A 27,016-nucleotide genomic window follows, 5' to 3' on the forward strand; every position below is an offset into this window, starting at 1 on the left:
AAACCCCAGCTGAGCAGAAGGAAGTCATTGGCACATTTTCACTCATACTGCAGGAGCTAAATTGCATTATTAAGATAGCCCTTCCAACACCCTGGTTAAAAGTCCATCAAAAACCCATTAGTTTGCACGGTCACTTCCTGAGTTTCCAAAATGCTAAAAACTCAAAGTCATTTTGAGCTTTAAGTTTGTGAAAAACCTGGGTTTCAGTTAAAGAAAGGGGAAAAAAAACCCTTGTAAGAATACACAGAGCTACAAATCTCAATATGTTTTCAGAGCTACAAATCTCCATATGTCTTCTGAGCAATGCTTCTCATTAAGCACAAGAACAAAAGCTAACATGATTAATCATGCGGGCAGGCGGAACATCACTAACAGCAAATGTAATTTTGCAATGAACACTTGACATAACACCATAATCTTGACTAGCAGATATTGAAAGGAATTGACTGTTCTGACATAATAGGCATAGATTAGTTCATAAGCACTCAGTCTATAGATGTGTGCTGTTAGTTGAGGGAAGTTAATGTGTCTTGGCAGAGGAAAGAAATTTTAGGTAGGTAAAGAATTTTGTTTGTTTCTCTTGTGAGCTACAGAAAACACTTCTTACTAATATTTCATATTTTGACACTACAATACTTTGAGCAAGAAAGCAATACTCTCACTGTCAAAGGAAGGTCTCAAAATCGACTGAAGAAAATCAACAAGGAATTTACACTTGAAGTTGCAAAAATCAGTGATCAGGTACATGATATAGTTTTACTCTTTACATTTCCCATGCTTAGATACACAACATAGAAAAAAACAAGTTACATTTTTAAAACTTCAGCCACATACAAAATAATACATTTACACAAGTAGAAAGGTATCAGACTTCACTTTAAAGGCATAAGAATCTAAACAACTGAATATGCTTTCTTAACCCTTGAGTAAACTTGCAAAGGCCTTTACACTAAGAAAGCAATTAAGCATCACACCTTATGTGAGAAGGAAATTATTAGCCACAAGAAAAAGTGCTGAGTATTTTTGGTGGCAGGACTGCACTGCTAGACATTTTTTGGGTAAGAATTACAGCGTGCTAGACTCTAGGAAATACATATGTGGGTTACTGGATCAACATAATTACCTTCCCCATTTCCTCTGCATCAGAAAAGCACAAAATCACTGAATAACAGCATCAGTTATAACGAAAACATTCAAAAGGAAGCAATGATTGATTCTACTGCAGTCTTTTCACATAAAATATTTCCAAGAGCCTAACATGTCCTCAAAGACTGAAATTCTCACCATGGTGAACATCTTCCTTCAGAATGAGAGACTACAGCCATGAATAGCCACCTTGGAAGCTGTGCTGGTTTGGGCTTAGGTGGGGTTAATTTTTTAGCTTGTTGTCAGAGATCAGAAAGCTACAGAAACTGAACTGGGTAGCACTGCAGACCTTTTGGCCCTGGTACAGTGAGAGCTGAGGGAGAGATAAATTCTAGGCAAGAAGAGAAGTGAAGACATCGTGTCTGGTCGCTCTGACCGTCTGATGCTGACTACTTTGACAAAGGGAGATGCAACAAGGACTTTGTTGGTGAAAGAGATAAAGAACATCACTAGCATGAGAATAATAATCAGAAGATTGTGTTTCTAAGGGGAGCAGGATAAGGGGGTCTGTCTGGGAAATTTTGTACAAATGTAATGACCTATCAATACTGGTAACCTAGTGTAATAAATTGGCTTGCCTTTGCTGGCATAAACAGAGTCTGTGTCAGTCAATCCCCACAGGTTGTTTAGGACAATGGTTTGGATTTGTGCTGAACACGATGATAAAAGGGTTTGGTTTTTTTTCTCTTAATTGCTGAGCAGAAGTTACAAAGAGCCAAGGCCTTTTCTGCTTCTTGTACTCCCATGCTGAGGAAGAGGCTGGAGGTGCTTGGGAAGTGGGGAGGACACAGCTAGGACATTCCAGACCATGTGACATCATGATCAGTATACAGAGGGGAAGAAGGAATGGGGGAACATTTGGAGTGATGGCATTTGCCTTCCCAAGTGACCATTACATGTGATGGTGCCCTGCTTTCCTGGGGATGCTGAACGCCTGCCTGGCCATGGGAAGTAGTGAAATAATTTCTTGTTTTGTTTGGCGTGCATGCACAATATTTTGTTTTCCCTGTTAAACTGTCTTCATCTCAACCCATGATTTTTCTCACTTTTACCCTTCTGATTCTCTCCCCAGTCCCCCTGGAAGGCAGTGAGCATGCAGCTGTGTGGGGCTGAGTTACCAGCTGGGGTTAAATCACAACAGTTGCTTTTGATGCCCAACATGGGGCTCAGAAGGTTCAAGATAACAGCTTTGACTGGAATGTGTTAGATGGAATTTATAGCCTTTACTGCTGTTTGGCTGTTTCGGGCAGACTCCTGTGCTTGCCCTGGGCTCGATGCCTTACAGTACACTGGGATAGTGCTCCTCTGTGGCTGCTTTTTGCTTTCCCTGCTGCTGTGCTGCTGGTCCCCTCACTCTGCTGTGCTTGGGGACTTTTTGAGGACAGCAGTGGGGATGCACAGGGACTGGCAGATGGCTGGGGCAGCGCTGCTGTTTCTGTGCTGCTGGACTGGACACACTGGAACTCCAGTGTGAACACAAGCCAGAAAGGCTGGGACCTGGGGATGGGTCCACGTGGAAGCAGAGATCCAACTGCAGCCCATGAAGGAGCCCACACTGGCACAGGTGGGCCTGAAGGAGGGAAAGCCAGGCCAAGCCAATGAGGGAGTGGGCTCCTGGGACCTGTGGACAGACACATGGAGAAAGGAGACCATGCTGGAACAGGTTTGTTGGCAGGACTTGTAACTCCATGAGGGACCCAAACTGGACCAGTTCACGAGGAATTACAGTCTGTGGGAAGGACCCACCACCCGATGCTGGAGCAGGGGAGATGCTCCAGGCATGGGGCCAGAGATTCCCCTACAGCCCATGGGGAAGACCATGGAAAACAGTAAATTAATTCCTGGTTTTGCTTTGCTTGTGGGCGTGGCTTTTGCTTTCCCTATCACACTGTCTGTATTTCAAGCCAGTAATTTTCTCACTTTTACCCTCCTGGTACTCCCCCACGGGGGGGGAGCAAGGGAGTGGCTGTGTGGTGCTTAGTTTCCAGCTGAGCTTAAACCACAACAGACACACTGATGTACAGGCAAAAACCTTAGGTTTTACCTTATGAATTCTCAGCACTGTTGTGAGTAAATTGTGCTCAGTCCAGGCCTCCTAAAACCTATGCAAATTAACTTCCATCCTTCCTGTTAACTTCAGCCAGCAGGCCAAAAGGAAGATGTTAAGCAGTGATAACAAGCATAAGGAAGTAGTGGATTGAGAAGCTCTCTAGAACCTGGGATAATTTGTATGTTATTTAGGTACAGATATGCTTCTATCCCAATATGAATAGAAGAGAAAATGATTTCAGCAATCAAAAGATAACTCAATAGCAACAAACCCAACACAAACATACTTTGGATCACTTTGAATAGCAGCATTGATACTTTAAGCCCAGATTCTTCAATGAACTAAAACCACTTTCAAAAGCATTCATCAAATAAGGTCATAAAGTACTTTTACTTGCTCTCATTGTTTTCTTTTACATAAATAAATACAAAGCTTTTGCTCTGTTCAAAAAAAGGCATAAAAAACACTTTCAAGTTGCAGTAGCATTACTAGATCATATTGCAGCTGAGGTGAAGCAAAAATTCAAAAAAATTAAATTATTTCTTATAAACTTAGGTAATAATAGACTTCCATTAAAACAACAGGAATTGTATTTTGAAGTTTGACAGCCTCTTAAGGATTGTATTTTTTCCTTTGGTGAAATATAGGGTTCTTATTCAAACATGACATTTTACTTTCCCACCACTTGCTAATAATATTAGCAATAAATTTTATATTTTTATGATATGTTGCAATAGGAAGAAGTTCTCTTTAATTTCTTGATAATAACATTTTATACCCATTCTATCCTACCAGGTGAAAGCTCTGGAGTCTGTTTGCATTCTGGAATCCCATTCGATTTCCGAGCAAGTTCAGCCTGACCTGTTTCAACCTGTTCTCCTTGAGTCTCAGTAGTTTCATTACAAATGATTTGAGATTGCAGTGATGGCTGTCCTTGTTCAAGTTCAAAATTCATAATAAGGGAATCAACCAGAGAGTCCAGTTCATCCAGGTTCATAAAAGGCATGTCTATTTTCTGGATAGGGTTGTTTGCAGAAGACAAGGCAAATAAACTGAAATAGTTGTTAAAATACCCAGCAAGGACAGAAATATTTTCTGCAAAGCTCCTGAGGGGGCTGGTGTTTCTGTACAACCCTATGAGAAACAGAAACAAGAAGAATCAAATGCAGCACTTTGCTGATACCAGAGCCCTCTCCCTTGCTTTGCACGTCTCCTGTAGCCCATAGATTACAGGTAGTAAGTCAGCCAAATACCTTTCAGCATGGAAGAGACAATTTGACAGATTTCAGTCAAACACTGCTCCAATTCCAAATACTTCACAGCAATCTTAGTGCTCTTCCTTATTTCTCGATACAGAAAGTCTTCTTCTGGCAATTGAGATTCTGTTTCTTTCTGTATTAATAAAGCGCAATTTGAAGAGAATCAAATACATCACAGTATATTAACAACTAAACATGCCCATTTATGGTTTCAGTCACATAGATCAAGCCAATGCTGAAACACAAAATCGAAACAATGCCATGTCATATCAGACAGCACTGAAAAGAAGTGCACATGGTTGACAAAGTTAGGAAAAGAGCAAAAAAGCAAATGACATGAAAATCCAGGAAATGCTTGGCTCTTAGAAGATAAATCATCTATCCTGGTTTTAATTCAAAATAACAGTAACTATGGTCATAAACTCTGGCAGCAGTCATAAAACACTAGCCAAGCTGATCTTTCCACTTAAAAAAAACCACTTAGGTTGTTCAAGATGAGCACAAAAAGGAAGATACAAGTACCTCCAGATCTTAAGTAAAACTAAAATAAAAGAGCTTTGAGTGGAAATGCTGTAGCCAGGAAAGCTAGCATTCCAGTCACAGGAAGGCTGCTGTGACAGGAAGTGCTCTCATGCAATCATAAATACACAGTATATATATACACATTCCTTTTAGATAAATGCATCCTTAAAATTTAAATACCAGACTCAAAGCACACATTTTGTGAAACATTTCTCTTACCTTTCTGCAGTAAGACATGTTATTTTCAAGGAATCTAGCCAATGCAATCACGTTCTCCTTTATTCGATTTTGAACCTACAAAGAAACTTTTAATTACATTGTACACTTCATTCAAGTCAAAGTACATTAAGAGAAAAAGAACAAACAATGACATACTAAAGAGAGAAATACCCAAAAGAAATAACATTTTCTGCAATTTTTCAAAGAAAACATTAATTACATCTGCAAGGTTTTGAACTCCTCACTATGGGAGGATCAAATTAACATATTTAAATATTCACTAAAGAAAGGTTATCCTGTAAGTTTGTATCACTGTGATTCTAAGTGGCAGGGGTAGCTCTTATTAGCACCTTACCTTAGTTGCACCAGAGACAAGCATGTACAGAAATCCTGCAAATACTTAATAATTTGCTGCAAGTGAACACTGTTATTTGGAAAGCAGAGTGCTCAGTTCCTTTTGCTAGAAACACAAGGTATTTGGGAGTTAAGCAAAAGACACTGAAATAAAATATTTTGGATGGTTTCACTACTTCCTGTAGGATTAAGAATGACAACAGCAAAAACCAGAGTAGGAAGAAATTTTTGCTTTCCTTGAGAGGAACAATATATCACTCAGAAGATATCAGTCTTTCCCAAGTATTTTCTTGGTATTCAACCAGGCTCTTTGTCAAAAGGGCTTACCCACTAAAAAAGTGGTTTGTTTCCACCCTAACTTCCCTACTGGAATTTTCAAACAGTTGCAGAAATATCTTTAACTATGGTGCTTATTCCTTATTCTTTATTTTGTGTAACTCCCTGTAGTATAATCTTCATGATTTAAAATACAAGCACAAAAAACAAAACATGATCAAGGGTATCCAAGATATAGTAGCAGTTTTTAACCTTCATTTCACCTCACCTCATTTTGTGGACATTGTTTCACAAGTTCTTTCTGTACCATTCTTGCTTTCTCCTGTACAGCATCAATGAGACACTCCAGTCCTGAGCCTACTCCATCATAAATGGCAAGTACAAATTCCTTTCAAAACAAAGGTTCAAAATGCAATGGTAAAGAAACTGATGTGGTCTAGAATTAAAACAGATTTTCTACAATAGACAAGAAATAATTTTGTTTCAAGCACGTTATTCAGTGCAGGTCTATTCAGACACATGTCTTCCTTGGACCACAGGAGCTCAGTTCAGATTTTTGTAAATTCAGTGTGGTACTTAGACAGAGATTACTAAAATGTAAGTAATGAATTTCAGTGAAACAGATAGACTTGTATAATCTCAGTGCAGGTACAGTCCTAAAAGCACCATACACTTCTTTTCCTTCATAGGTTTAACTTACACAGATTTAAAGGATTTTAAGGTTTTAAGGAAAAAAAAGTCAAAGGTATTAATACATCCATTTTCACCTTAAATTTGAAGTAATAGATAAACTCTAAATATACTTAATTCAGTTGGTATATGGAATGATTTGCTCCAACATACAGTTACTGATAGTAAGTGTGACCTCAACACTAGAATTACTATTCATTATCAGTATTTCTAAGAAACATTTCTTCACCTGTAGACAAGAGGCAGGAATGTTGCTCTCTTCAGGAAATGAAATATCAGCTGTTGTGACTACTGCCAAGTGTCCTATGTATTTCATTGTTTGTTTTACTGTTTGGTTTACTTTGCTCCATGCTTCTGTTACCATCGAGGATATATCTGAAGAACACCCCTGGGAAACAAAGGCACATCTTTCACTGATGCCAGAAAGCACCTCTGTCAAAGAATACTCTTTCTGTACAGCAAGTGCTCCTAGCACACAATACTCAGCCATTTTCAGCTTTACATCTTCCTACTTCCAATGGCTTATCTATCACAGCTAAAAAAATCATGCCTTGCAACCACAGAGCAACAATATCATTATACCACATAGTTTTAAAGAAAAAAAAAACATTCATAAGGCTTTAGTGTTCACAAAAATAATATTCACTGGCAACTGGTTTATGAACAGCAGCACTTCAAAGTCTAAACTATCATTTGCTCTTATTGTGTGTTTAATTTTACGAGTAAGAACCAATGCTTCTGTCAGGGCCTGGGCACAGGAAGGTCTGCATTACCCTCCACTGCCACATGGAACTACCAGCTTAGCCAGAACAAATGCAGCCTTGGCTATTTATCTTCCTTAGGTGCATTGGTTTGTCACTGCACACATCGGATATTTAAGAGCTTTTAGCAAGTCTGTAATAAATACTACATTAATGCAGAGAAGTTCTCTATACACAGACAAATTCTTTAATATGATTTACCTGCAACAACAACTGTAAATAACCTCCCAAGTTCTTTATCTCCTGTTTTATTTCTTCATCAACTTTTCTAGATCCAGGACACTTTTGGACATTATTAAGCCAGAGTTTACTTATTACCACAATCTGGTCAAAAGCAGAGACAATTCTGATGCTGTAGGACTGAGCAGCACGATCAAGAGAGAAAACTACAAGAGAAAGAGATCTATCAGATCCAGCTCCTTTGCAAATGAACATAGGAACATTAATTCTTCTGACTGACAAGCACATGAATGCTTGTGCTTCTCAAAGACAAGTCATTAGAAATGTTTAAACCACTACCAAAATGAGACTTACAGTTTTCCTGACATTCTTCATCTTGCTGTTCATAGGCTTTTGAAATGGCAGACGCTCCAGAAAAAATTATGAACAAATTAATTAGGAGACTATCTGCTATGCTTTTTCCTCCTTCATGATTCTGTTCCAGCAAATCTAAAGCTGAACTTATAGATTCCTTGCAAATTCCAGGAAGAAAGAATTCAGAAGTGCTTGAGCATATGCCGGACTTGTTCAGTGAACCTGTACAAGGTAAAAGCAAAAACAAAAGCAAAACATACATGCATGAAACTCTTCATAGGAGTGAGCAGTCAATGTGTCTTCTTAATGACTTTTATATAGACATTTACCTACTCAAGACAGTCATTTAGAAAAAAATGTGTAAAATGTTCTAAATAGTTTATAAATTTTGTTAGTAAAAAGACAAATTCCATAGTGAAATTCTTTAACATGAATACATTTGTTTCAACCATCAAATCTACAGAGAAATAAAAATAAAACCCAATCAATCTAAAATAAATGAATGCATTCAAATATTTGGGAGACTAAAGAATCCTATATTTCAGGAAGAAAACATTGTAAAACTTGCCCAAAAGCTTGGGGAAACCTCAGTAATTAAAGGAATAGCAAAAACTCAAGCAAATAAAGTCCCCATATTACTGTATCAGGATTCAGCCTCTTTCTCCAGTTAACCCACGTAGTTCAGCAGAGTAACCTTTTAGATAAATTTCTTACATTAGGCTCATAAAGAGCTGGTCAGGAAGTTTTTGCCCTAAGAAAGGATAATCAAAAAACCACAGAAACCCCTACTGTTAACAGCTTGGCATTATAAATTTGAAGGTATCATAAACAGGACATTTTTGCATTTTGCTTTCCAACTCACACTTTTTAAAACAACTATCAGAAGCACCTACATTTTATGCACATAGTAGGTTCAAAGTCTCAGTATGAAATGAAAGGTGTTCTGCCATTTAGCAAGTACCTGATAGATAGGAAGTCTCTTTATTCTGAATAGATTGCAATTTTATCTCAGACAAACATCCAGAAATTCTCTTGTTCTTCATGAAGCTTCTGCTCCTAAAAAAGGATGATAAAAGAGCATGAAAAGCCTTGAAAAGAAAAGAATTTCTCCTTATCAAGCATTTCCATGATGAGCTACAGCTTGCACAAATGTGCAAGTCAGTTATAAATATTGTTATAAGGCTAAAACTTCAAATACAAGGTCCCAGACCATCTGCCATTTACTCCCTAAAAACAATGCTTTGATAGTATAGAAGTGTGAAGAAAACGTTAGAAACTACACATTTTACTCTGCACTGATACTTTGGAAAGCTCTACACACAAGTTTTGTTCCTTTCTTTTGTCCATGGAGGAAATCCAAGAGAATGAGTGAATACAAGAGAAGACTCACAGATGACACAGTGTATAAGAGCGGAACAAAAGCATATTTAGACAACTATACGATTTTTTGCTTTGCTTTAAGGGTAGAAGAGTAGCTACAAATTACTTTTACCTCCTTCTGGAAAGCAAGGAAATAGAGCTGTCTGAAAGGTCAGGTTCCCACTCATCAGCAGGATCATAAAACACATCAACAACTGCTTTATTTCTATCATTACTCTGAAAAAATAAAGGAAACACAGGAGAGTTAAACAGAAAAAAGTGATAAAGTAGTCAACATATGGATAAATAAAACATAATAATGAAAACTCAAGTGATACTTCAGAAATTCAAGTTCTTTTACAACATAAAACAATTGAACAACCAAAAGAATCACAAAGCAGTCCTTGTTTTACTGCTCCATACTCTTTACACCAAATTACCTGAATAAAGACATTTGTTTCTACTGTGCTCTTTTTGTTTGATGGACAAATGCATCTCCATGTTTTTAGTGAAAAGTAGTCATGGGTCTTGCCCTTTAAGATATGCAACCCAAAAAACCACCAAGATTTTCCTCCTGTATGCATTATCAAAACCTTATCTGTGACAAAATATTACTGATTACTAGTGGGTCTTCTTCAATTGTTACTGACCTCATAGAGTTCTTTCATTGCTGCTAATTTACATTCAAACTTCTCTAGGCTCCAAAAAGTTGTTATTCCCAGTTTGATGTTACGAACCTGCACCTGAACAGAAGACACTGTTCCTGTTTTGTCATCAGTTTTGTCATGCCTAAGGATTGGAGAAAGTTAAAAAAAAAGAAGACAAAAATCAAGACCAAAAAACACATTAATATTTCAAAAATAAACAAGGTAGTTGTAGGTAGGATTATACAGAGACTAAAAATGTGACATAAACACAAAAATTTCTTCAGACATCATGCCCCTCACAGTTACTGTGCTTTAGGACCACTTTGATATGTGAACCAAAGTAAAACAGACACGGGCATCAGAGGATTCACCTACCAAAGCACACTACATTCAAAATTAATTGTCTATAGCATACCTTTAAAGTTTTGATCTAAAATTCAAATCAGAAATTCACACTTCAAAATAACAAGGCTCAGCTACACACTTAACTAACAATAGTTTGGAAAATAAATTTATCACGTTCAATTGGACAAGACTGTTAAAAGAAACACCAACAGCTCACAGCACATCCCAAATCCACCCTCAAGTACATACATAAATATTATATATCCATTACATATACACATTTTAATTAAGTAACTTAGATACTGACCTGCAGAAAACAGTGTCTTTCCCTAATGCATTGCTAATGGCATTAGCCTCTTTAATCATCACAGACAGCTTCAGAGACTTCCAGTTCAGTGGAGCTAATAAAGAAAATAGAACATATTGATTTAGTGAACCAAAGGATGTGATGCAACAACTTCAGGGTTAAAAAAATAAAGGGCAGAAAAGAAACCACAACCCAAAAGCAAAAAAGTAATTTAGCCAACAATAGTTCTAAGAATTCCCAACACATTGGGAAAACATTACCCTTCCTTTTAAATGGTTGGGTAAAGGGTATTTCAGAAACGGAGGCATAAGACCAGACACCATATTATTATTGTTATTAATCCAAGACAGGAAACGGAAGAAAATTCATTCTGTTACTCTGGTTTCCCCAATGAGTTAATGCCTGACCAGTGGAGACGGACAGGGAAGGACTTTTAAGTTACTGGAATAAATACAGACTACAACAGGTGTGTTCACCTAACCACCCTGAGTGTGATTAAACAGGGCTTTTAATGCAGTCCAACACATACAGCTGATGAATAGAAAGGATTGTAACAACAGAAGGCTCTTCTTGTTCAGGATCACTAGAGCAGTATTAGTGGAACAGAAAAAGTTCCTGTATCAATACCCAGCACCCATGCCCACTGAGAAAGAGAAGCCAGCATTGCCTTTGTAACATTATGCATATACATACTCATCACTGGTTTATTCCCACTTGCATGATTCCTCTGAAGGGTGTGTATTTCCTCAGCAATCTTCTGCTTCTCAGCTTCCAGAGCTTCCACTATCTTTGCATGACGAATAGTATGGTCTTCTAGAGCCTGGGGCAAAATGGGCAGTGGTAAAAAAAAAAATCTAAAACTTTTAATGCTGTTTGTTGAAGCTAAAATTTGTTCCTGCCATTTTAAAGACTTACAGAACTGATTTTATACTGGACATCTGCTACACGACAGTTCTCTGGGTTTGCTTACATATTGCAATCCTCAAAAAATACTGGAATTTAAAAGGAACAGCTTTTTAAAAAAGTTGTATTTGTTGCAGCAGCCAGATATATATGAACACCAGCCAAGACTCAGTCATTACTTACATTAATGTCTGGAGTAATAACTTTTGCCAAAGGCAACAGTTGCTAAATTTTGGTACAGGAGCAAAACCATCCACAATATTTAAGAAATAAGGTCAGCATTATTTAATCCCCAACATTAATACATTACCATACTCAGGTTGCAAACAAAGCAATCAGTTCTTCTACATAAAATCACATAGAAGTACTTTAAATAATTTCCTGTACAATAATTGATTTTAAAGAACAAAAAAAAGCCCCCTAACCAAACCAGAGTTTATTGCCTTAAAAGGTTTTTTCAATTACCTGCTTAGTAGCTAAGGTCTCCATTTCTAAACGCTTCTTATTGAAGTGGAGTTCTAGCTCAAGGCTTTTCTTTGCCTTCTCCAGCTCCTGTATTTTAGTTGTGGCTTTTTGGTTATTCAGTTCTTGGATTTGCTTCTTACGAGATTCTTCTCTCTAAGATCAAAAAGGAAAAGTGAGAGGAGGAACACACCTTCTACAGCATTTGTGACCCATCCTTCAGGCACATATTCAATACATCTAAAACTTGCAGCCTCTGTGATCTACACAGCCCAACACCAGCAATGGTTATATCCCAGTTCACAAGCAGCACTTGAAGTCTTCTGTAGAATATGTAAGATATGAGATACATCATTATTGTTTTACCACGATGTACTATTCTATGCCAACTTATGCATGTTGCACCTGTACCAACAACAACAACAAAAAAACCCTACAAAATAGTATGCAAGTTTAGAAAGAAAAAATCTGTATTAATCAATCCAGTATAATGATTTTAAAGCCTCATGAAATAAGGTAGATTCTGTAGGTATTTTTCTTTGCTTACAAGTTACAATCCCTGGAAAAACTCTGAAGACTTACTTTACTACTTTACAAATTCTTCTGTTACTGAGGCTGACTTTTTTTTTTTTTAGAATGAGGCTTTGCATTCTCTAAGATGCTTATATAATATGTAAGAGAAAAAGAAAACCAAACCCAAAAACACACAAACCAAGCCCAACCGAGCACCAAACAAACAGATACCACATACTACAGTTTCTGATTTACTTTACTGATATATTTCATGTAATGATGCAATGGCAACTCACCACCTCTGCTTCCAGGGATTTTATTTTGCTCTCATACACTTCTTTTTGTGAGGCCAGCTCCAGCTGAACCATCTCTTTTGCTATTTGGACACTTTGCATCATTTCTTCCTTGGCTTTCAGTCGTGCCTCTTCAATTTCTGATTCAAGCCTAAAAGTGTTATACATTTATAGTGCTGCTGGAGACACTTCCAATGTAAATACAGAAGACATTCCAGAATTTCAATGTCCACTGAATTTCCATTTTAATTTATTATATCAGTTTCACAAATTTAAAGACAGCAATGGAAACTCACTAAATCACTTAAGATGCAAAATTAAATTTTAAATCAATGAGCCTTGTGGTTTAAAAACCCCCCAAAATTAAGTACAAATAACATTTCACTGTCTCTCAAATTCTCCACCATCACAGAAGACTAAGGTAGTTGCTTTGGGTTCTTCTCATTTCCCTAAGGCATTTACTTTTCAGACTTTAAATCTCTTTAAAACATCAAAAGTCATTTTCAGACTCATCATATGCTTGGAGAGAAACATAATTAAAGAGATACACTACTCTGAGGACCCCTGGAGCTCAGTGTTTCTCTAATAGTGGTCTACATTGTTGGTACCTGGATTAGCTTGTGGTTATCAAACCTTAGAGGTGTACATCATTTCAGCCAAGTCTGTGACTTCCATTATAAATGGAGTTGCTGTTTTCCAACTATCCCCATTGTAAAATGATTAATAATCTTCAGTCATTTCTAAAACTAATTGCATGGTTGAATTAACTACTGAGCTTATTTTCAGAACAAGAAGAATCAATACTTACTGTGTTCGCTGTGCAATAAGCAGCTCATTCTTGGCAAATTCAAAATCTTTTGGACCATCATTCAAACACAAAGTGCCACAAGAAGGTGTTTTAACTTTCTGTACCTCTGCTGGATGATTAAACCTGAAATAATGGTCTCCCCCAAGGATCACTCGATCACCCTATTGGGGGAAAAAAAAATCTATTGAAACTTTCAGATTTGTAAACGAATTTTCAGTGCTTAAAACATGCAGGTGAAGCTAGAAGTCGAAGAGGAAGAGACAAATATTTATGGTTACACAGCATTCTCAGAAAACCTGCAGTCTGAAGCTGAGATATTAACAAAGCAAAGAAACCCACACATGCACAAATTACTATTACCAGATCAATTACTTACATGGTGCAGAATTGTTGGGTCCAAAATGCATTTCCCATTTACATATGTCTTGGCTTCTCTAAGTGGAATAATACTTACTTTGCCAACAGTATTTTTAATAACACTGAAAACAAGAAACATTTGCAGTATTAGTAGTTCATGATAATTTCAAGTGATGTTTCTTAATAGACTAAAATTAAGGCTTTAGATGTTATTGTTTTCCTAGATGTGGATTGTCTTCATACTATTTAGGTACAACACACATAATTAATGAATGACAGCCTATATTTTGGTAGAGAACCTATATTTATATCTGGGAATCCACTGCTAGAAAATTACTACAATATCCTGCCATCTGAGAATTTCTTTGATAATGTGACTCATGTTTTTAGTAACTGATTAGTTACATTTCTTACAGCATTTTTTTGGGCATCAGTTGCATGGAATCACTTTAAGCAATATTCCTGCTGTACATCCAAGCTGCTGTCTATTTTTATTAAATAAAAAACTGCCAAGGCATTTCACTTTTCCACTGAACTTAATGTAACATTTATCTATCACACAGCATAATTTGATCAGGTCTTATTCATGTAGAAATGCTGCAGAAGAAAACTTTGCTACGTGAATGAAATGAACAAAGAAACTAAACTACCTCAGTTAACAGATTTCTAGAGGGAACAGAAGGTAGCTGCTTTAATCATTGAGCAGCACAAAAAATATCCCTACATAGTATTTTCTTGGCTAGAAGACTATATTTTGTTACTGCCAGAAGGAAGAGTGACTCCAAAAAAAAGGGAAGAGCGAGAAGAAACTGATAATATAAAAAGAACACTACATACCAATGGTCATCAGCAATCAGCACTCCTGAAAGCTGGATATCATGTTTTGAATTTGGTTTACATCTTCCAACTGTAGTTTCTCCTTCTTTGATCATATATAACAGCACCTCAGAAAGCTGAGGATCTTCATTGAGATTGACAAGGTTTGGCAAATGATTGTCCATTTTGAATGCAATTCCAGCTTTCTAGATAAAAAAGAGCTCTGAATTAAAAAGCAATTTACTTTATGCATTCAAATATCTACATTAAATTCTTCTAAGAAGTCACAGCAATCTGTTAAAAGACGAGTATTAAGGAAACCAAATCTTACAGCTACTCTCATTCTTCTGCAAGGTTTGCTGAGGTTATATTTTCTGTACTATGTCCTACAGGAAAAAAAAATGTACCTGCAATTCTTTTATATCTTCCAATTTCCTTTTTTCTGCTTGTTCAAGTTTTTCTTTCCAGGCCCTTAATATATGAAGAAAATACGTAAGGTATTAGGAGAAAAATTACAGCACATAAATTTTACCATTTCCATTTTAAATTAAGACGTTAATGAGTGCCTGACCTTTGCATTTCTGCCATGCTCCTCTCCTGCTGGTGCAATTCTACCTTCAGAGATGTTATTTCCTGCAAATAACGCCTGTATTTTTCACGATCAGTGTTCAGAGCACTTTTCTGAGCTGCCCTCAGTTTTTCAATTTCAGCTTTTAATTCTACATTAGAAAAACCAGACATACAGTACATGTAAAAAATGAAGGGAAAATACACTTCAGTACAATAGTATAAAATTAATCCTGTTACTTATTTAAAAACAAAATACCTTTCTCTGTTTCCAGTTCTCAAGTGTAGCCTAAGACATCACTTACATTTTGAAAGATAAAAAAAGCTCACAAAGAACAATAATATTAAAAGGAAGACATCCTATGCTGTATTAGTCTAGTTGACAAGAGATCAGTCAACACAACGGAATATTAGTAGTAACAACTCTTTTGAGAGATAAGCTAAACACACATGCGAATGACAACCCTGAAAGACTGCAGATGTTAATCTCACCTCTGATTAGTTTGACATTTACATCTTCATTTACTTTAGCAATGTTGATAATAGAACAAGCCTGTTTGGCATAGCGAAGGGTGCTGAGCGTCTCCTCCGTGCTGCTGGCAGCTGGGCTCACTGTGGCAATCATGGTCGTCTGGGAATTGCCACCAAGACTTTCCTTTAACAGCCTTCAGTGGACAAAATACCAGTCAATCCCTGGGCCTCACACTGACAGAGAAATTCAAAACTTCCCAATTGGAACAGATTAAATACAAACTACCCAGGATCTTGCTTTTTGAGAGGGACTGTCAGCTACTTAAAACACAAACCAAGCTCCTGTTTGGTGTTTATCTGATACAACAGGCTAATTTCTTCCCACCAAAGGTCATTTGAGAGAGTGTGAGAGAAAGGATGGGAAGTAGTGCCTCAGGAATAGATGAGAAAAACCAGTGTCAGAAAGGTCTCTCTCTATATAATGTACATACCAAGTAAGGACAGATTCCCGGTAAGGAATGAAAGTTTTCCTTCCATTTTGAGATTGTTTAGACAGTGCAGAAATAACCCTTCCAAGGGTCAACAGTGACTTATTGATACTCACACCTTCCTACACAAAGCAAAAATAAAAATATTTATAATACAGTCTCAGTTTCTTGTGTGATGTTATCAACTGTGCTGTTGATTAATTATGTTTGTTCAATGTATGCTACAGCTGTACCACATTAAATGTCACCAGTTATGAAAAAAACAGTAAGATGCAAGAGCATCTTCATTTGGAAAGAATAAAGACCCCACCTTTAAAATAAGTAGTGTTAAGAATCTTCAAACTTATGAAGGCAGCTTGAAAAAAACTCTGTTATTAGAAAAATCTATTTAATTAGATGCCCCCAAAACAGGGCAAGCTATAACCTTCATGATATTTGATCCATGATCTCCAAAGTCACAGAGTTTCCCCTCACTCTTCCTGCAGGATCATTAGACCTACATAACATGGGGAGAGGTGTTCTAAGCAAGATCTGCCACATTGCACACTCCAAACAGCTTATTCAGGCCACCCACCCTCACTGGAAAATGTGCCATAACACTGATATGCATAAGGGCTGTATACATCCTTTTACAGCTACAGTTCCAGCCCAAAGGTCCTGTTAGGTGAGCATGCTTTGGAGTTTAAGGGTGTTCTTAGGAGTCAAGCCTTTTCCACAGATTTGCACTCTTGATTTACCTTCAGCCTTTCTCCAGTGGTCTGAGCCTTTGTACAGCACTCACTGCCAGCTAGATCAATTAGATTTATGTGACTGGTGAGCCTACGATCACACTGTTCTTCATTCACAAATTCTACCTGGAAAGAAAGGGAGATGCTGGCATTCAAACAAACAAACAAACAAACAACAAAAAAAAAAAAGCCTGAGGATAAGAAGAAATCAGACAAGCTGTCCACAATACATAAAATTTTCATGCTGCCATTTAATTTTTGACAGGATACTTTTGTGTACATCCCTTGAAGGAGACTAAGCTCAGACTTATAACCACAGTATCAGTTGGTTGTGGCTGAATAACTGCACAAGCATAAACTGCAAACCCAACAGATTGCCAAACTAGGGGTTTGGGTCTGAAGTTTGATGACTGCAGTCAATCCAATTGCAGTTATCCAATAAACATGCAAATCAGTAAGCTGTTACTGACTTAGACCAATGAAGATCAGTTAAGGAGTCAGTGGAAGAGCTCAAGACCAGCTATGATAGAGAAAAATCAATATTCTAGTGGTGAAAATGGCAAGGGAAAGAAGAAAGGAGAAAATCCAGGAAACTGGGATCAAAAATCAAACCAATCAAGAACAAAAACCCCCAAACCAACAAGTCATTTGTCAATGGAGAAAACTGACAGTCTCTAGACTCCTGAGGAGCTCTACCTATTCCATTTCTGTCTTCAGGCTCACGTCACTAAGTCAGGTTTTGTCTTTTAAGCATCTGTAAATCAGATGAGGAGTTGTAGTCCCTATGTCCTGGAGACCCTTGGGGAAAAGGCATCCTGAAGCAAGAAAACATTTATTCAGTGAAGTGTTCTGAAGCTGAGCAGAAATTGCATCTCCTACCACTGCCCCAGTTTGTTGCCTGCAGGAACTCAGCACAGCCTAACTTTCTTAGAAGCTAAAATGTGTGAAATTCCATCTGGCCTCAGCTAGGATTCCCGTTACATCTCAAAAATCACACTGAGACACTTGGAACTACTCCTAGATCTGTCAGCCTAGACATATTTATACTGCAGCTATAAATATACTTAGCACAAAGACATCAGAATCTACTAAAAGCATGTAAAATAAAACAAGTTTTGCGGTGTAGAAAGCCATGTTAAAATGCCCTGTGCTTTACTCAAAGATCTTCAAGTATATTCTCACAATTTTCTAGGCAGCACACAAAAGAACTTTTTACTACCAGATTTGAACAGATACAAAAAAAACCCCAGCAATACCTTGGTTTGTGTCATGACAAGGGTGAAGACAGAATGAGATCTAGAGCTCTTGTCATTCATTACTGTAGCAGCTGTTGCTCTCTGCTTATTTCCTAGTTCAAGCCAACTCTGTAAAAGACAAAAGTCAGGACATGAAACCAAACCCTATTTTGGATGGTTAACTGAAGATTTAAATATCTGCATATACAGTTATTAACACAAATTGTGACTATAAAAAAAGGAATTAAAAGTTAAACTTTAGAAATAACGATGTGAACAGTGACATGTGACTGTACAAATCTATTCAGCTCCATTATACAGGACTAGTCTTTGTCACACTTTTACAAAACCAGCTGAAAGATCATACACTACTGGACAGTCTGTTCATCATTTGCTTCCCATCCATGGGATTTATTTTTCAGCAGTAAGCAGAAAAGGAGCAGGCAGAAATATTTGTATTCCCTTTTAGTAACCAAAAAACTCTTACCAGAATATCAGAGTAAGAACGGACAACATTCCTAGAGTGGGGAGAAAAAAAGTTTGGGTTCAGACAGTTGTCTTTCTATAGATTTCCCTGCTTCCTGACTTCTGAAGCATTTTCCCAGTTATAAACAGAATACAAATACATAATGAAAGCTGCAGTTGTCTTGAGACTTCCACACTTTTAGAATTCACTAAGGCAATAAAGAAAATATATTAAGCTAGTCATGGGTATGCATTTTTCTAAAACTACATAACACTGGGTTCTGCTGGTGAGTACACAAGCTTTCACAGAGCCTCAAGATATCCTCTTTCCGGATTACATCATACATCTGTTAAAATAAGTACAGTTAAGACTTACACTGTCAGGCCTTCCACATATGGTCCTAACACTGGATGTTCTCTTACACGAAGCTGATGAGAAAAATTTCAAAATAAAAATTACTAGGAGTGCATTAGTCAGATCTAGTACTCAGGAATATCTTTTTTAAGATTCTACAACGTAAATCTATTATGTTTGTAAGTAGTTTACCCCAAAATCACTGGCAAAACTCAGAGTGAAAGCACTCCTGCTTTAGACAAGACAGTAGAGTCCTAATTTCTTCATAACAAGTCCACCTGAGTCCCAAGCTTAGGCTAAAGGACTCATTTCAACAGCAAGTTGTATGTTGATATCATCTTTTGCATTCCATCTGTTTCATCTATCATAAACTAACATTCAATTTACATACAAGTGGCCAGTGTTCAATGTCAAAGCACAAGAAGTACTTTTCTTTTGATAAATCAGACATAATAAATTCCTTCCCTACATACACTACTTAAGACAAATTTCTTTAATTTATGATTTTACATATTCTAATACACAACCACTAAACACTAGCTAAACTGGTTTAACTAGTGAGCCTTAACTAGTTAATCAGGCCAATCTTGTTCCTTTCCCCACTTCTCCAGCTCCTTAAGAGACATCCAGGCAACAAAAAAAGAAAACTCCACCTAAATTACAAGACTATAACTCAAGTTATTTTGTGCAGAAGATTCTTATTATAAGCTGGAGATTTAGATATATCCTATGAGACTTTTTATAAAGGCTGATAAGATTGTCTTAATTTTGCAGATAAGGGGAGATTTTAACTATTTTGATAGATCCTACTGAATCATTTTGTTTCTATTTCAGCATTGCTTAACATTTCTCCAGTGACAAGTGTTTTGCTTTAAGTCATGTGATATTTTGATATTTTTATTTGGTTTTTACTTGAATCCCATTGTTCACAACTGAGGTACTTAGGTAAAAAACAATGATCACTTGTCATTTGTGCATTTTTGTTTCAGAATAAATGCCACTACTTAGGTTATGCAGACACTTGATTCTGTGAGCAACTTACTTGTTGTTTCTTCTGTCCATTTTCAGCTTTAAAGACAAGCAAATCATGAATTTTCTCATTGTAAACTTCAAAGAAGCTCATTTCAAGATGATACAAAACCTAATAAAATTAATAATAGTTATTAATATAGTCCACAAAACATATTCATTCTTTGTTTCAAAAATTAATTTAGACCACCAGATCCTGATTTTCAATATTAGAAACATTTGTGCTGTAGGGACTTTCCAAGAGAAATGTTATCAGGAAACAGTTTGGCTTGAAAGGGACTCTAAAAGGTTATCTACTGTAACACCTCTGCTAAGACCAAAAAGACAATTCGCTGGAGCTCCATCCAGAGACATTCCCAGATAGAAACTATAGAGCACTAATATATATATATATACGTATGTATGTATGTATATCCACTTCAGAATTTTCAGCACTGGGTTTTTAGTACACAAAAATATCATTTTGTTTGCACCTGCAGTCATCTCTTTCCCTTAGGGACTGTGCCTGTACAGCACGATGTCTGTCACAGGGGAGGCATGGAATGATGTTGTCAACATCCTGACATGGAACAGAGTGACCTAATGGAAAGGTAAACCTTGATTCTACCTACAGCAATAAAAATAAAACAAAAACACCACAACAACACTTCCATGAAAACAGATCTTTTTCCTCTGAGGATGTTTGGGTCTTTTTTCTATTTTCAAGAAGAATGGAATTTTCTGTAAGAGACAGGAAGATTGCAGCAAAGCCCCTGAAGCACTGGAATAAGAAAGACAAGACTCAAGACAATTCACTGCAACAGAATCACAATGCATAAAGCAAAGGAATAAAAAAAAGCTCTGCATTTTTCAGAAGTTATACTCTATAGCCAAACTCAGCAATAACTTTTGTAAATTCCTCAGTGTCTATCAAATCTGCTGAAGGATTAGAATATTAGATGTTCATAGGCATTAGGCTTGAAAGTCTAGAATTCAAATATAAAGCAATAAGAAAATTTGGAACAGTTAAAAATAGAAAAGTTTGCCTGAATAAGATTAACTGAATGTTAAGGTCTACAGAACCGCAAGTCAGTCACAAAAGACACAACCAACCACACAGAGGAAAAAAGTACAAAGAATGTGAGGGTAGTTATTTTTTGTTTCAGCTAGACTACTGAGCTGAATACTGGAATTTGAATACTATTACAGTGTATTTTGCTTTGATATGTGATGTTTAATGATAAATTCATATTTTTGAGCTCTATTTTACTGCCTCCACTGAAAGTATGGAGCCCACTGGGATTTTGTTTTGCCTTTCCTTACATAAACCTTAAAATGTAAGACATGCAATATAGAGGAAAGACTCCTAGTCTAGTGGTGCAACAAAAGTATCATGCCCATATTTCTTTCTTACATCACTGCCATTAAGGAAACAAAGCAATGTTGATTTTGACTGTTTAGAGAACCCCATGAATCTGAGCTATGAAAACAAATAAGATTTGAATCAGCAAAAGGATATGAACACTAATAAAGGGTTCACTATTCAAGTATCACTTTCCAATTCCAATATAAGGTCAATGGCATAAGCATATCACCTGTTCTTTGTCCATTTGTGTTATTTGATTGAAAAGATCTTCACAAAGTCTTGGAATTATTCCTCGGTCTTCATCAAATCCCATCATCCTGCGGTCACAAAAATCCTAGTTTAGTCTTGTAACTCTCCACAGAGAGTTTTAATGTTAACTGTATAGCTCTACAGCTGCCATGCCACACGCTTCTAAGTTATACAACAATAAGCAACAGAATTTAACCTGATCTAAATTGATGCTTGTCTAAGTGTGGAGTTAGACAAGGTGATATCCAGCGGTATTTTCTATTTCATCCAATTTAAATAGGTTTAAAAACCCAAGTAAAACAAAAACTCCACAGCAGCTGAAGAGAAAGTTGTAGTATAAACATTAAACCTACAAACGTTCATATTTTAACAGGCCTGCATTTTATATTCTCAGCACACTTTCAGTGCAACCTAAGCCTGTCCCCAGCTCTGGTGCAGTTTTCTCCGGTGGAGTTCTGCCACAGCAGCACACCTGGACTAATCCACCCACAGTCTAGAGACACACAGGGCTGCACAGCAGAAATTTGTTTTGTAAACTTGATCAGAGGACCCTGATACTAATTTCAGCCTTGTTCAAAACACAAAGGGGTGAAGGTAAGTGACTGTTTAAGTGAAAGAAAAAATCCAAACAAAAACACAGGAAACCTACAAAGAGGATAACAGTTGCAGTCCTGAGTTTATCTTCCTTTTAGGCCAAAGTAAAAACAACAGTGCAAGTAAAAACTGAGTTCAGCTACTTAGAATGGAAGTTGACCAACTTAAAAGAGAATTTATTTCTGTGTAAGTTCTATATTTATTATATATATTTATTGTAAATTGAACAGAAACATTTCTGGTCCTCCACTACCTTTACTAAAAGTCTATAGCATCTGATAGGAATTATAAAACCCATAAACTAATTTTAATAGATGCATGCTTGGAAACCAAACAGCTCACTAGGCATTCTCTTTCAAAATCTAGATAAGGTATACACAATTGGCTTGAAACCCTAAAAATGTTACTTATCTGGGATTATTTTGTACAGAGATTTGATTTCAAATAAGCAGTGCCACAAACATCTGGATTTACTTAAAGTTCTAAAGCATAAGGATCATGATCATAATGATCTCTTAAATGTCTTATCCAAAAAACATGCTACACTTTAGTATGCCACTTCATGCACAAACAATGGTGAAAAACAGCACTGGGAGACTGGAAGAGTCTGACAAGCTCTCTGAATTAATAAAGGTTTTCCTTCACTAAAATCTCTGAAAACTTTTTATTTTCCCCATTAAAAGCAGAAAGAGGTCAGGGGCACATCCATAAAAATATTCCAAAGTTAACTTTTGCTTAATTGCTATAAATACTGGTCCAATTATTTTTAAAACACACAATAACCTTTTGATAGAATTCAATCGCTCTGAAAACTATTCCATTCAATCTCTTTCATGATTTAACACTGTCTAACAACCAGCAGAATTTTAACAATTATTATTACCAACTTACGTGTACGATTTCCCAGAGCCAGTCTGCCCATAAGCAAAAAGACAAGCATTGTAGCCCTCAAAAGCTCTTTCGAGGAGTGGCAGTGCCAAAGTTTTATAAATCATGGCTTGGCTTGCAAAATTGGGATGTCCCTTGTCAAAAGACCAGAAGGAGAAGTCGTAACTGAAGCTGTAAACTTGTTTCGTGGATGGATTTTGTACATTTGTCTCTGAACCACTCATGGAGATCACAGGGAATGAGTTTTCAGTTTTCTCTCTGAAGGGAAAAGGTGGGAAAATAAAAAAAAAAAAAAGCTACATGCTTTAAGTTAGTAATTTCATTGCCTAATGGAAATAAAAAAAAAAAAATCAGTGATCATTGCTAAAAATACTTGTTTGAGGAACATACAAATATTAAGGTTCAAAACACTTTTGTTAATGAATATGTAAAAACCAGACCCAAACACCAATAAAGTCAATTCAGTTTCTTAATAAAATCTATCTTGGTGTTGCATAAAGTATCTGCTAATTTCCAAGTATATCCTTATTGGATCAATGATGAAATCACTCAACAAATATAAAGTAGAAATCAACACACCCTGTTAGCACCAGAAATTAGTCCAGGATACAAACCTGTTAATGAAGGGCCGCACCCGCACAGCTACAATCACTTTGCTGTTTTTCACTTTGAAAACATCTTCCCCAGTACTGCTGCTCTCAGCTAAAGTTTCTGTGTTCACTTTTGTTTCTGAACTTGTACTCACAGGAAGGGAGCTGGAGATACTAGGGAGTTTCTTGGCTAAAATTGGCAGATGAGGTGTTTGCTCATTTGAGGCCAGCTTGAGGGATAGTTGATCTTGAGAAGTGCTGTTCTTTGGTGTAAGTGCAAATCTTTCTGTTAAAACTTTTCCTGGTGTCCTTGGTCTTTCCAAGCTGCTGTGTTTTATCAAGTGCTGTACCCTTTGCTTTCCAGCTAGCTTATTTATATTGCCTTTTTCACTCAGTTGCTCTCCTGGCAGCCTCTTAGTACATTTTGAGGTAACAAACCCTTCTGAATTAGGAACTTCATTTTGAAACTTTGTGTCAGCAGTGCTTGTTGTATCTTTTAAACAGGTGTTGGTAGTATTTACACAGACACCACCAACTAAACCAAAGCAATCCTTGCTGTTCAGGTTATGCTGCAACTTGGTACTTGACTGACTCTCAGTTAACTTCAAGTTTGGTTTAACACCATCGGTACCCTTAATATTCTGTGGAGGTGTAATCTTGTCATTTCCTTGTGCATCAAAGTCATAATTTCCTTTCCTAGGCACAATATTCTGATTAATTTTACCTCTCTCTGTGGAGCCAGTCCTCACACGCCTCTGCAGAGTAAGTCTTTTCTCTGTTTGTAGCTCTTCTGTACTCTGGGTTGCGTCACTACCAGACACTGATTTTTTGCTCGTTCCAGTTCTCCTCTGGAGTGTTAATCTCCCTTCCAGTTTAAAAGAAGTTGACACATCACTCACTTTTTCACAAGCTGAAATCACATAGGTCCTATTTACATCCTCACTCTTATTCTGAGGACATGAAGGCAGACAATCCTTTTCTCCCAACACCTGTGACCTCAGCTGGTGCCCAGATGCTTTACTGCTGGCCAGGGTATGGTGTGAGGACGCCTTCTGGAAAGTGGCCGTGCATCGTGTTCCAGCAGGGCTCCTGGCAGGAACTGTGTAAATAGGCATCTTGTCTTCCAGCTAATTAAAACCCAAATGTTAACAAGTACAGCACCTTTCCTAAAGGATTATTTCTAGTTGCTGCTTCATGAGGAATCTGGGGAGACAAAGCAAAAAAAAAAAGCTCATGATGCGTATGTGCAGTGTGAGCTATGTTTTGCTGCATGGGGAGCACTTTACAGATACTGCAGTACATATTCCCAAACATTAAGAACAATTAATATCCTGCTTCTAGTATTTTTTAACAAATAATTTCATATCTGAATGACTGCTTCCTACAGCAGGCTATTTGATTTGATTTATTGAGTTCTATGATTCTCAGAAAGTAAACCAAGCATCACAAAGAAGCACCAGTTGGTAAAAAGAACAATCTATTTAGCAACAAAGATGACCATGGATATTTCTCCCAAATGATCTACCATGATTTCCAAACTACAGAAATTCCAGACCACATCTCCATTCACTCACATCTATTGACACCCATTGTATTGCACAGCTAACATACTCCAACAGAGAACAAAGTTAACCTTCAATAAGAAGTCTGTGAACATGGAAGGAAAGTTTTTCTCAGGATTTTGATATGCAATATATAACCCAGTATCAGGACATTTAACAGGGACGACTATTAAGGGTACCTTTGGATGTCATTTTAGTGCACTCTGGTACATAGACACATAGCAAAACAAAAGACACCTAGCCTAGGGGACAAAAGAAAACCATAAAATATACTCCCTGTCCTTTCTACATGTAAATATTTCAAAAGCTCTGTATATGTAATCTGTATAGGAAAGCATGTTTTCCCTGCCGTATCTGCATCATAGTTACCGGATTGTAACAGGTTTGATATCAACACCCACTGCAGACTTGCCAGCTGCGATTAATTCATGGTTACAAGTCAACAAGAAGTTCTCTGCCTTTGATCCTTCAAAAGCTGCAATATCATTAACAACAGCAGTAAGTACACAGTCAGAGGAAAAATGGAATGCAAGAGGAGAGCAAGCGATGTAGAAGAAATCATTTAGTCACTGCTCCAACAGAAGTTTCCTTTAACGCTGCACTTTTAAGTAATAGCTTTCAGAGTACTCTCAGACTTTATGCAGTTACATCCACTTACACATGTCATGACCGCAGAGTTTTCACAGCTCACAACTTGTGAGGAAAACATCAGAATTTCAGACCAGCGTATCTATTGCTCAATCCAGTTTGAGACAGGAAACTATGTTACGTGATTAGTAAAATACAAACTTTGTGGTTCCCTCTAGTAGTCAGTAAATAGAGAAACACGGACATAAGCTATGAATGGTGCCAGTGTTTTCTGAAAAGCCCATCCTTTCCATGCAGCTTAACATAACTCTTGCAAATTCTCCTCACCTCTTGCCACAGCTGTGCCTTATGAGTAATCACAAAGTCTTCTGGAGAAAAATGAAACTTCCCATTAAAGGCTCCTTCGCTCTAAAATACGGAATGAGGTTCAGTTCGAGAGAACTGAACTCAGAACAAGAAACACGCTCATTCCTCGTTTTTAAAGAATTACAGCCACTAACTAGATACGAAAGGCAAGCGCTCAAAGCTGCGGCAACCGGCAGCTCTGTTACCCTTCAGCAAAGGTCCCTTCCCTCCCCGGCCGACCCCGCACGGCCACGGGCCCTCCCTCGGGGAGAAGGCGAGGAGGCGGCAGCAGCACCTCCAGACCCGCGGGCCCACAGGGCCCAGAGCCTCGCGGCTGCCCAGAGCCGGGCCCGCGGAGGAGACGCCGCCCCGGGCTGCGGGAAGCTCCGTCCGGGCCGCCCCTCACCTGAGCGCGCCCGTCCTCAACCGCCGCCCGCCCCGCTGCGCCCCGCTCGGGCCGCGGCGCCGCCCCCGCCCCGTTTGAACGCGCCGGGCGCGCCCGATTGGCTCCGCCAGGCCCCGCCCAGCCCCGGCCCCGCCCCGCGCCGCCAGGGGGCCCCCCGGCGGGCAAGTGTGACCGCGCACAGCCGCGGGGCTCGGGGCGTGCCGCCGTCCCGCCCGGTGCCACCCGTTCTGTACAGCCAGGGGGCTCCGGGACTGCCGCCGTCCCGCCCGGTGCCACCTGTTCCGTACAGCCAGGGGGCTCGGGGCGTGCCGCCGTCCCACCCGGTGCCACCCGTTCTGTACAGCCAGGGGGCTCGGGGCGTGCCGCCGTCCCGCCCGGTGCCACCCGTTCTGTACAGCCAGGGGGCTCGGGGCGTGCCGCCGTCCCGCCCGGTGCCACCCGTTCCGTACAGCTAGGGGGCTCCGGGACTGCCGCCATCCCGCCCAGTGCC

The 27,016-nt window shown here is 38.2% G+C and overlaps 1 protein-coding gene across 1 annotated transcript; it reads right to left on the reverse strand.

Moving 5' to 3' along the window:
- Positions 1-692: 692 nt before the first annotated feature.
- Positions 693-26,563, reverse strand: KIF14 (kinesin family member 14). Its single transcript, XM_066192293.1, has 30 exons — positions 26,527-26,563; positions 23,650-24,828; positions 23,039-23,293; positions 21,534-21,621; positions 19,973-20,071; positions 18,952-19,004; positions 18,598-18,628; positions 18,132-18,239; positions 16,885-17,001; positions 16,151-16,269; positions 15,681-15,853; positions 15,193-15,340; positions 15,029-15,092; positions 14,643-14,827; positions 13,825-13,927; positions 13,449-13,609; positions 12,644-12,791; positions 11,838-11,990; positions 11,163-11,289; positions 10,470-10,563; positions 9,821-9,959; positions 9,304-9,407; positions 8,773-8,867; positions 7,812-8,033; positions 7,479-7,663; positions 6,746-6,904; positions 6,095-6,214; positions 5,197-5,271; positions 4,450-4,588; positions 693-4,330 (listed from the first exon to the last, which is right to left on the reverse strand). The coding sequence occupies exons 2-30, from the start codon at positions 24,738-24,740 to the stop codon at positions 3,969-3,971; spliced, it is 4,917 nt and encodes a 1,638-aa protein (XP_066048390.1). The 5' UTR covers positions 24,741-24,828; positions 26,527-26,563; the 3' UTR covers positions 693-3,968.
- Positions 26,564-27,016: the final 453 nt, after the last annotated feature.

This window comes from Chamaea fasciata, unplaced genomic scaffold (genome assembly GCF_029207755.1).
Source record: "Chamaea fasciata isolate MVZ Bird 193981 ecotype frontalis unplaced genomic scaffold, bChaFas1.0.hap1 SCAF_10, whole genome shotgun sequence".
Classification (NCBI taxonomy): Eukaryota; Metazoa; Chordata; class Aves; order Passeriformes; family Sylviidae; genus Chamaea; species Chamaea fasciata.